This window comes from Cetorhinus maximus, chromosome 11 (assembly GCF_964194155.1).
Source record: "Cetorhinus maximus chromosome 11, sCetMax3.hap1.1, whole genome shotgun sequence".
NCBI classification, from domain to species: Eukaryota; Metazoa; Chordata; class Chondrichthyes; order Lamniformes; family Cetorhinidae; genus Cetorhinus; species Cetorhinus maximus.
In genome coordinates, this window is record NC_135889.1 from 118,532,582 (window position 1) to 118,543,754 (window position 11,173).

Consider the following 11,173-nt stretch of genomic DNA (forward strand, 5'->3'; position numbering starts at 1 on the left):
TCAGCACATCAACAGCTCATCCCTCAATTTCCTATATTCAAGGGATGACAGGCCGAGTTCATGTAACCTCCCCTCACAATTTCACTCGCTAAGCTCCAATTCAGCAAGAGGGATTGGTTTGGATAAGTTACTGATCGCCTCCTCTAACTAGCCTGATCTATTAACCAGTGATCGATGTGTCTAATTTCTACCCAGTTGCACTTTAACTCCAGCCCGATTCTGTTGGATCGATGGCTGGATGGATGGAGGGAGAGAGGGAAGAGGGTGGTGGTGGTGTCGAGAGTCAGAGCTTGAGCATCGGAGAATCATTCAACCTTCCCTTTTTGATGACATACTATTCCAAGATTTTTGCAGGGATATTTGGGGAAATTCTGCCACGTGTCCCCTGGAAATGTGGCCCCGACCGGTAGGGTATAACCAACAGCGACTTTCATTTATATAGCGCCTGCAAGGCAGTAAAGCGCCCCAAGGGGACAATCATCAAACAACATGGCCAACTCTTGCGCCTAGCTCGTCTGTTGCATTTGATGCCCAGCTACACATTAGGACTTGTGCCCCAAAAAGGTAGGCTTTAAGGAATGTCTTAAAGGAGGAGAAAGAGACGTGGGGAAGTAGAGAGATTTGGGGAGAGGATTCCAGTGATGAGTTTGGCTGAGTGGATGGTCACTCACTGGGAAGAGAGCTGGACCTCTACAGAGGGGGGGGCCCCCAATTGGAGGAGCGCGGGTCTCTCAGCGGATTGTAGAGAGCGAGGAGGAGGTTAAAGAGGTGAGGCCATGGAGGGATTTGAGCAGGAGGGCGAGGGTTTTTTTTAATTCTGAGGCATTGGTGGACCAGGGAGCAATGAGTGAAGGGGACCCCTGAGAGAGGGGCCGGCACGATTTTGGACCATCTGAAGTCCAGGGGCGGAGACGACAGTAAAGTAGAACTTCCATCCACTGGGGGAGCTGGGCGATTTTACACACGTCAGGTTCAATCCTCAGCACCCGGAATTCCTGAATTTGTACCACTTAATTTTACCCCTTCAAAAAAAAACCCCCCCTGAAATAATCCCAGCCTCTTTGCAAACAGCGAAAGATAGGAATAGGTGATTAGGGAATCAGGCGTTTCTGGCTCGTTTCCCTTTCAGGCCGTGGTTTGTTTTCCCAAGTTCAGGGACCCGGAATAGAGTCAATATTGGGAGGGAGAGGCTGGGACACGCGAGGGCTGTTTGCGGAAACTAAAGGGGCGGAAAGTGCAACCGAGCCAAAGCCGGCACTTCAGCGCTCCATAGAAACCAGGCAAATCAGGGAGCCGACAACGAGGATTTTATTAAAAGGCGATGGAGTTTTGATAAGGGTTTAATTCTTTGCCGGAGCCGAGTGATCGGGACCAGAGATTTTATTGCCGAGACGCGTCTCTCTGACAATGTCAAATTGCTGTTTTAATTAAACCATTCAACCAGTCCGAATCTTTCAGGAAATTACTCTCTAATCATTGTTCTATTCTTCTGATATCCAGACTGTTGCCTCGCAACTCCCTCCGAGCCTCACACAGCACACCAGGTCGAGAGGGGAGGGTGAATCACTACTTTTTAAAACATTTTTATTAAAAGCCTCCCGATGCGGTTCGGGAGCCGCTTTTCATCCCAGACTCGCCATGAAACAAGCTGCGAACTCAGGATCGCCTCTGAATCCCTCCGGATATAACCTGATGTTAAAGATGTACCTGCCAGGTACAACACTTCCCCTCCCATCCCCTCCAAACTCTCGCTGTCCCCCCTCTCCCCCCTCTCTCTCTCTCTCTAGCCAGCTCTCCGTTCCTGTCGCTGTCCCTCACTCTCACCCCCCTCCTCTCTCTCTCTTTGTCCCTTGCTCTCTAACCCTTTCTCCACTGCCTTCCCTCGGAACCTCTTCCCTTTCCCGTATCGATTTCTCTCTCCTTCGCTGTGTCCCGTTTCTCTCTCTCTCTCTCTCCAGTTCTCACCCCTTCCTGTCTTTATTTCTCTCTCTCTCTCTCTCTGTCCTTGGCCCTCTCTTTTTCGTTTGCAATCCTAACTTGCTCCCTTTAACTGCCTTGGCCGCTTTCACTCTCTCTGTCCCCTGTCCAGTAATCTCTATCTCCTTGGCTGCCTCTGTTTCTATCTCGCTCCTTCCTCTCTCTCTGATAATTTCCCTGGGCTTCTATTTCTCTAGCTATCTTCAATCCCCCCCACACCTCTCTCTCTCTCTTGCTCTTTCTAGTTGCATCTCCCATCCCTTCGCTATTTTTTGGTCCTTCCTCTCCGCTGTCTGTAATCCACACTCTCTCTCAGCACCACTGGTCCTATATTTCACACCTGCTCCGGTCTCTGACTCCCGTGCCCCTGGCCCTTACCTCTTTCCTTCTCTGCCCCTTCTCCTTTATATCTCGCTGCCTTTAAAACTCCCTCTTCTGCCTTTAGACCATTTCTCCCTCTCTTTAGACGCTTCCTGTTCTCTCTCTCTCTCTCTCTCTATCACTCTCCTTTTCTACCCAAAGCTCTACAGGTGCCCACCCTCTCAAACCGGTCTCACTCTCCCCCTGTCTCTTTCGCTTCAGGCGTTTTATAAAGAATAAGGCTTCTGCTGTCGGAAGTGAGTTTGCTGTCTTTTCCTGAACGTGTTTCCTGAATTCTCGAAAGGCAAACTCCGGAGACACAAAGTCCGGGAAATCTCGGTGTGGGTGGGTGTGTGTGAGAGAGAGAGAGAGAGAGGGAGGGCTATACCCTCTAGCCATTGCTATTATTTAGTGGAACGTGCACCGATGTTTTATATTCTGACAAACTCTGAAGTAAGAGATTGTGGGAAAATCTTAACAGCCTGAGAATGCGGATCATATTTTCAGGATTTTGACATTCTTTTGGTGCTTATTTCATGAACGTTTTCTTTTCCAGATACGACACACGACAATATCCTGAAGGAAGGCAAACACGGGACCTGGGGAACGCTGAATCCCGGAGTACAGAAAGGTAAAACGAACCCCAGAACTCCTTCTGCAGCGGGAGAGGCTGAGACTCCGCTACCCGACACTCGCCCTCTTCGCTCAGACTCACCTCACTCTCGGGCTTAGAGTCGGTGCTCCACAGACACCGGGAGCTAGGCTGAGAAGGAAGAGTCACTCTCCGGGATGGGGTTAGTTAATTAAGCTCACTGAGGGTAGGGAACATCCAACACAGCAGCAAAATACTGCGGATGTTTGACCATCTGAAGCAGGGACCAGAAGTGCTTGAAAGAGAGAGAGAGACAGACAGACAGAGTTAACGTTTCAGATCGATGACCCTTCATTCGAACTGATGAAATTCGTCGACCTGAAGATTTTCGGAATGCGGAAAACAGTCAAAGTTGGAAATGATTGGGTACAGGTCCGAACTGGAGTTCAATTTTAAGGAGTTAAATTTATTACAAGACCATTTCGGACCAGTGCCAAGCATTTCCAAATTTCCAAATTGTTTTTCTCCTTCTGTTTCTGTCCACAGGTGAGGCCTGACCCTGCTGCGTCTTACCGACGTTTTCATTCTTATTTTTTAAACCAGGGCTCCACCCTGCGTTAGAGTTACTTGATGTTTTGTAGGAAGAGGCACATTAAGGATGGGATTCGTTCGGGGTGTCAGAAATATAGTCACCTTTGGAGATATGATTAGTTAAGGTTAGCTGAAACTGTCACTGTTGGGGGGTTACAAAAGATGTGCCTGTGGGGTGGTGGGTGGGGCAGAGGCATAGTGGTACTGTCACTGGGCTAGTATTCCAGACACCCTAGGGTAATGCCCTGTGGACCTGGGTTTAAATTCCCACCACGGCAGGTGGTGAAATTTGAATTCAATAGAAACCTGGAATTAAAAGTCTAATGACGACCACAAAGCCATTGCCGATTGTTGTAAAAACCCACCTAGTTCACGAATCCTCTGGTCCTTACCTGGTCTGGTCCACATGTGACCCCAGACCCACAGCAATGTGGTTGACTCTTAAATGCCCTCTGGACAAGGGCGATTAGGGATCGGCAGTGAGGAGATCACAGACTTGACGGCCCTTTGGACTGGGGAGGGAGGGGGTGTGGTGGAGTGAGGGGTGGGGGGAGGGTGTGGTGGAGTGAGGGGCGGGGGCAGGGTGTGGTGGAGTGAGGGATGGGGGGAGGGTGTGGTCAGGTCCACCAGCATTGACTTATAAGAAATCACAATGAATACATTTGATGCTTTGTTCTTGGTCCTTTGAAGTGAATCTCTGTGTGTTTCCCCTATTTCTGACTTTTTAGTTCTCTTTTTAAAAAAAAAATCTGCATTGCTTTTCGTAGTTCTCTCTGTGTAATGGGCTTCAGCAACTAAAATACTTACATTTTGGAACCAATAAAGAAATCACAATAGATAATCAGGTGATCATTAGAAACTTTCTATTCCCTTTCAAACTTCAACTCACTCTTATCAAAAATATTCAAATTAGGATGTGGAAACACACTCTAGGACATTTTCTAATGATCATAATAGTGAAAATAACCTGAGTAAATTCTGACATTTTGATCAGAAAACTTAGATACGTGTGTATGTTTCCCTTAAAAGCTTATTTTTAAATTTATATAATATTTCTAACAGGTGTATAAATATTTTTTTATTTCCCCCCTTCTCTCAGATACGCACTTGTGGTTTAAAAAATATATAAATATTACCTGAATAAAGCTTTTGAAATTTGTCTTCTATCTTCTCCTCAACTAATTGAACTAATTGAAAAGCAAATAAATCATTTTTTTTTTGGCGACAGAGGCTTGAACGTTCTCATGGCCTGGATCATTCAAAGGGTAATGGAGGCGGTGGTGGGGGTGGGGAAAGCTGGAGATTAATCTGCTCATGAAGCCTGATGGGATCTGTGGGATGCCAATTTCTGCTGAAATTCTCACTGCTGCCAGCTCCTATTCCAAATGATCTTCACATCATTAAGGTTCAGAGCTCAGTAAATGATATGGTAGAAGTTCTAACAGGGATGGACCGATTGGATTCAGGGATCATATTTCCTCCGGCTGGGGGGGTCTAGAACAAGGGGTCACAGTCTCAGGATATGGGATAGACCACTTAGGGCTGAGATAAGGAGAAACTCCTTCACTCAGAGGGTGATGAACCTATGGAATTCTCTACCACAAGGGGCTGTGGAGGCCAAGTCACTGAATATATTTAAGAAGGAAATAGATAGATTTCTGGGCTCTAAAGGCATCAAGGGGTATGGGGAGAGCGCGGGCCCATTCGTTGAGATAGAGGATCAGCCATGATCATATTGAATGGCGGAGCAGGCTGGAAGGGCCGAATGGCCTACTCCTGCTCCTATTTTCTATGTTTCTTTGTTCCTAAGTGGGCCCCAAAGAAGTATTCCGGGCCAGGCATTGACCAGAAACTGAACTGGAATAGCCAGATAAATACTATGTGGCTACTAGAGCTGGTCAGAGGCTAGGAATCTTGGGACTAGTAACTCAATTCCTGACTCCCCAAAGCCTGTCCACCATCTACAAGGCGAAAGTCAGGAGTGTGATGAAATACTCCCCACTTGCCTGGATGAGTGCAGCTCCCACAATACTCAAGAAGCTTGACACTGTTCAGGGCAAAGCAGCCCACTTGATTGGAACCCCATCCACAAACATTCACTCCTTCCACCACCGATGTACAGTGGCAGCAGTGTGTACCACCTACAAGATGCACTGCAGCAACTCACCAAGGCTCCTTAGACAGCACCTTCCAAACCCGCAACCTCGACCATCTAAAAGGACGAGGGAAGCAGGCGCCCAGAAACACCACCACCTGCAAGTTCCCCTCCAAGCCACACATCATCCTGACTTGGAAATATATCGCTGTTCCCTAACTGTCGCTGGGTCAAAATCCTGGAACTCCCTTCCCAACAGCACTATGGGTGTAGCTACACCACATGGACTGCAGCGGTTCAAGAAGGCAGCTCACCACCAACTTCTCAATGGCAATCAGGGTTGGGCAATAAATGCTGGCCTAGCCAGCAATGCCCACACCCTGTTAAAGAATTTTTAAAAAGCCTTTTGCATAGATAGATGAAAAATTGATATACATTTTTAGTACAACTGTAACCTCTTTAGTTCAGGATGCTTGGGGTGAAGTCATTTCTGGGTTTTGGAATTTTCTCAATTACAGAAAGATGTTGGAATGCCTCACCACAGGTGTGTGAACTGGGAAGCGCCATAGATATAAATATTTATCTGAATCATAAAACAATGATAAAACATAAAATTGTAATAAAAATTGTTTTACTAATCCATATCCTGGGTCTTCCATGTTTCTGCTCCCAATGAGATTCACTGAAATGATGCTGTGAGTTGTTTGGGTCTGCAGAAAAAAAAAATTGGACACCAGGTGTTTCCAAACAATGGATTTACAGACTGGAGAGGCTACACTGTAGGTGAATCAAGGCAGTGAAAGTCAAGAGGATAGTTCATGGTCTATCCCAACTGTTTCCTTAATTGATATTTGAAGGGTGCACTTTCTATTGGCTAAGATAGATAATGGACAGTGCTCAACAGTATAGACACTGGCTGATGCATCTACAAGCTGGCCTAGAGAATTGTGGTTGACTCAGTGCTGATGTGGTATTGAAGCTGACGATTTCCTGGGTTATCTGGACAGGTCGGGATGTGGTGCATTGTTTGCCACAATGTCACATTTACTGTCTTCGGACAATCCCGCCATCCACAGTAGAACTAAGGCACTGCCTCGTGTTACCATCTCTCTTACAATTTAAGAGCTACTGTTTCAACTGAGAACCAGTATGACCCATTGCCTTGCCTCCTCCCTATCTCTGTAACCTCCTCCATCCCTCCAACTTCCTGAGATCTCAGTGCTCCTCCAAATCTGGCTCCCGAGCATCCTTGATTTACGTCACTTCATCATTGGCGGCTGTGCCTTTAGTTGTCTAGGTCCTGGAATTCTTTCCTTAAAGCTCTCCTCAGCCCAAATCTTGTTCTTCCTTTAAGCCACTTCTTAAAATCTATCACTTTAACCAAAGTTTTGGCCACCTATCCTAATATTATGCCTTTTTGTGTCAAACATTGTCTGATAACAGTCCTGTGGAGTGCTTTGGGATGTTTTTACTACATTACAAGTGCTTTGTAAATACAAGTTGTTGTCGGAGATGTGAGAATGGGGCTTTGATCTACTTCAACAGCTCAATCTAATTGTGTACAGTGTGGCGTCATGGGAATTGGCTTAAAGATGTTCGAGTAAGGTTTAGCCGACTTAGCCACTGCGAGATGCCTGGGTGAGGTGCAGTCGGAGATGTGGCAATGGACCTCTATCCCTTTGTAAATTTATTTCTGTATCATAGGAACAAGGCCAGGATGTTAGTTTTGGGGGTGGAGGGGGTGATGTCTGAAACGTGTAACTGCAAAGCTTCAGGAGTGCCTCACAGAACTAACATCTTATCCTGCGAAAACTGCAGGGAATCTCTTTTTTAATAAGGTAGAAAATTTTGCCTTGCTGACAGTATATTTTTGTCAATGTGTACTGCTGCTTTAGAACTGCTAATTGTGTGCAACATATGTTACGACCGGGATGGGATTCTTTATCCCCATTATTCCACAGGTTGCAGCAATACTGCAAATGTTTAATTCACTCACCAAAATGGCCAGTTGTTTACCTTCACTACTGCTAGAGCCAGAATAAAAGAGACTTCAACTAGGCGCCTTTCAACAAGCTCAAAATTATTGATTTATTATGAAACTAATCTTTTATAAAATGAATTGCAAAACTGGTTAACATATAATTTGTAACCTGGAAGTGTAATGATTTTCCTCCTTTTAAAAATTCCAACACATATGCACACACCCACAAACACACACAAAAAAGGACAAGACAAATAAAGTCTCTGCAGAGGTTGGCATAAGGGAACACTCAGAAAGGATAAAGTTCGAAAAGGTCTTGACGCTGTCGATCTGACAGAGTGCTAGTTACAGCAGTTATCTGGAAGTCCTTTCAGATGGATCTTCAGTGAAACATTATGTTTCCTAACTCACTTGTCGCAGTTTCGCCAGCTTTCTAAATACAGATGAGTTATACTGAGATGAGAATTTTCTGGCTGAAGGTGAACACACCACTCTAGACTGCAGGAAATACAGGGGGAAAGAGAGAGAGAAGCAATGTTTCTTCATAGTTTGCTCCCAAGGCACGCATGCACGCATGCACACACACACACATATGCACACACACACAGTTCAAAATAAAAATGTTCAGAGAGAACTTCTCCCAGGACAGATATTTTCAACCAATCAGCAAGAGCCCAAGGCCTGACAATAACAGTTTTTTTTTCCTGTTAACTCAAGTAAACAAAATAACACCAAGTGTCTTGCTGGGCATCTAACTGAAGTCATGTGATATCTTGGAAAAAGCAGCTTGCTCACAGACCAAAGTGAACTTGTAATCTTTTTTAAAGAAGAATTGTCCAAATAATGTTCAAATAATCCAATGTCCTTGTAATTCCTCAAAAAGCACATAGCTCCCGGAGTCATGGACTTCTAACACATACACCATCAAATGTTTTCCCTATGAGTACTCAATTTCCTTTGCAATTCATTGTACTTCAAGGCAAATCATTGTAAATGGATATCTTGCCATATTAACATACTGTATAAATGCACCAATTTCTTGCGTTCACTTGCAAAAGCGATGCATTTACACCTTAACCTATGGAAAATGAGGCTTACTGTATTGCTTCAACTGAAATAAGCTAATTCAATGCAGGCCAGTCTTAATGACTCAGTTTTGTATTGGAGAATGTTTCTACCCAGTGAGATATGGCAGGGATAGTCTTGGAGGAGAGGTTTGGGATATTGTTGAAGGTAAATCACGAGTCAATTGCGTCAGCCGCAGTTGGCTAGTGAGTAGCACTCTCACCCCTGAGTCAGAAAGTTGTGTGTTCAAGATATTTGATTTCATAATCTAGGCTGACACTCCCAATTCAGCACTGAGGGAGTGTCGCACAGTTGGAGGTGTTTTTTTTTTATAGTGAGATGTTAAACCAATGCCCTGCCTGCTCTCTCAGGTATTTCGCCAGCTGTAAAATGCCTTGGGGTGTTTTGAGGACACAATGGAAGCAAAATTCTTTCTTTTTGACGCGGTTAATTTGTTCTTGCAGGCAGCGGACAGATCCAGCTGTGGCAATTCCTCTTAGAACTGCTGTCCGACACCTCCAACATCAACTGCATCACTTGGGAAGGAGCCAATGGTGAGTTCAAGCTCATTGATCCAGACGAGGTGGCCAGGAGGTGGGGGGAACGGAAGAGCAAGCCCAACATGAACTACGACAAGCTGAGCCGGGCACTGCGTTACTACTACGACAAAAACATCATGACCAAAGTCCACGGCAAGCGCTACGCCTACAAGTTCGACTTCCACGGGCTGGCTCAGGTCTGCCAGCCCTCTGCTACTGAGCACACACTGTACAAGTTCCAGAGCAACCTGGCTCACATCCCCTTCTCTGGGATCCCCAAGCTCAACCTTGTGACGTCCAACGTCTCCCACTCGGGATTCTCCTATTGGCCGGGGTCGACCCCTGCCCTTTACCCCAGTCACGGCCTGCAGCCCCCCACCCATTTCAGCCCGGTCAGTGGGTCACACCTCGGCGGCATCAGTAATATCACCAGCATCAACAATATTAACAACCACTATCACTGAATGGTGCTTCACAGGGCGTGGGTTACAAGGCTACAAAAAGCCCCATTTTGCACCAGAGCTCTTAATCCTGATCAAATCTCAAATGCAAAAAGAAAGTAAAGGGACTTGAATTGCCACCAATTAATGGCTTGCAAGCTGAAAACTCTCAGCACAACAGAGCTGCACAATGACCCTTACACTTATCGCCTCCTAAATTCCTCCAGTCAGTGGACTGACTATTTGGCAATTAAAGCTTTATTAATCTGAGCCTACGTTTGAGTTATAGATTGATAAAAGTACAAATGGAAGCACTTGGCCCATCGTACCTGCTACAGCTCTTTGGCAGAGCCCGTTTAACCCAGCTAATTTTTCTTCTTCACGTATCTATCTAATTCCCTTTTAAGAGTTACTATTGAATCTGTTTCCCACATCATAACAACTCGCTGCATAAAGAAAATTCACCCCATCTCTCCTGTGGCTCTGTTGCCAATTACCTTCAACCTGTGTCCCCTGGTCACCGACCCTCCTGAAAATGGAACCAGTTTCTCCTTAATTTCTCTATCAAAACCCTTCATGATTTTGAACACCTCTATTACATCTCCCCCTACTATGCTGTAAGGAGAACAACTAGGCTTCCTGCAGTCACTCCATGTAACTGAAGTCCCTTATCCCTGGTACATGGCACAGAATTAGACAGTAATAATATGGAATGATCCAAAAGGCAGACCTGCCGAGTATTGTTCATTTTAAGCAAGACTCCCTTAATTTGTAGTGAACGACCCCTGATGATTCTCACTCTGAGATGGGAGCCCAGCTCCATGGGGGGAGAAGAGGGGTTAAACTCCCCCAGTGCTGCCCCACTCAAGGCACTGAGGGAAATCTCCTTATGCCACTTTTCAACACATTAACCCTTTGGTTTTGCAACCTTGGTAATACAATGCCCAAAGGAATTTTACACAAATGCATCAATTAGAGCCCTGTGCCTTGGGCATGAACGTTACCAATATTAGCGGCCAAAGACTTGACGCATTCCTACACTGGGCGGGATTTTCCACAGTCCCCCGCCCGAGATCTTCCGGTCTCACCGCAAGTCAATGGACTTCTGGCTGGGGCGGCCGTGGTGGGTCCTGCCCACCAAGGGGCCAGAAAATCCCAGGCAATATCACTCTCTGTCCACTGTCTAAACGGGGGTGGGGAGTGGAATCAACCATGTGGGTTATTGGCTATGTTAGACTAGCAAGTACTAGAACGTACACAAAAACACGGCTGCTAATACCGTTAGGCCATTTCAAGTCTCGTACACTGAAAATTCACTCCCAACATTTCCTTGAAGCTAACAGCTTTTGACAAAGGTTATCACAGTTTAAGTAACATGTTTGGACATTTTATTTCCCTGAGTGTTCAACTGCTATCGGAAAAGCACAATTAAAAACGTCCAACTGCTCAGTGGTCTTTCTGGCTACGGGGTGGTAAAGTAAGATAGGTAATAGCAAATTGACAACCGATTTAACAACCCCGCCCCCCCACCCC

At 45.7% G+C, this 11,173-nt stretch overlaps 1 protein-coding gene across 1 annotated transcript; it reads left to right on the forward strand.

The window, feature by feature from the left end:
* The first annotated feature begins 1,638 nt into the window (after positions 1 to 1,638).
* fev (FEV transcription factor, ETS family member) lies at positions 1,639 to 9,901 on the forward strand. Its single transcript, XM_078552782.1, has 3 exons — positions 1,639 to 1,714; positions 2,894 to 2,968; positions 9,126 to 9,901. The coding sequence occupies exons 1-3, from the start codon at positions 1,639 to 1,641 to the stop codon at positions 9,662 to 9,664; spliced, it is 690 nt and encodes a 229-aa protein (XP_078408908.1). The 3' UTR covers positions 9,665 to 9,901.
* The last annotated feature ends 1,272 nt before the right edge of the window (positions 9,902 to 11,173 follow it).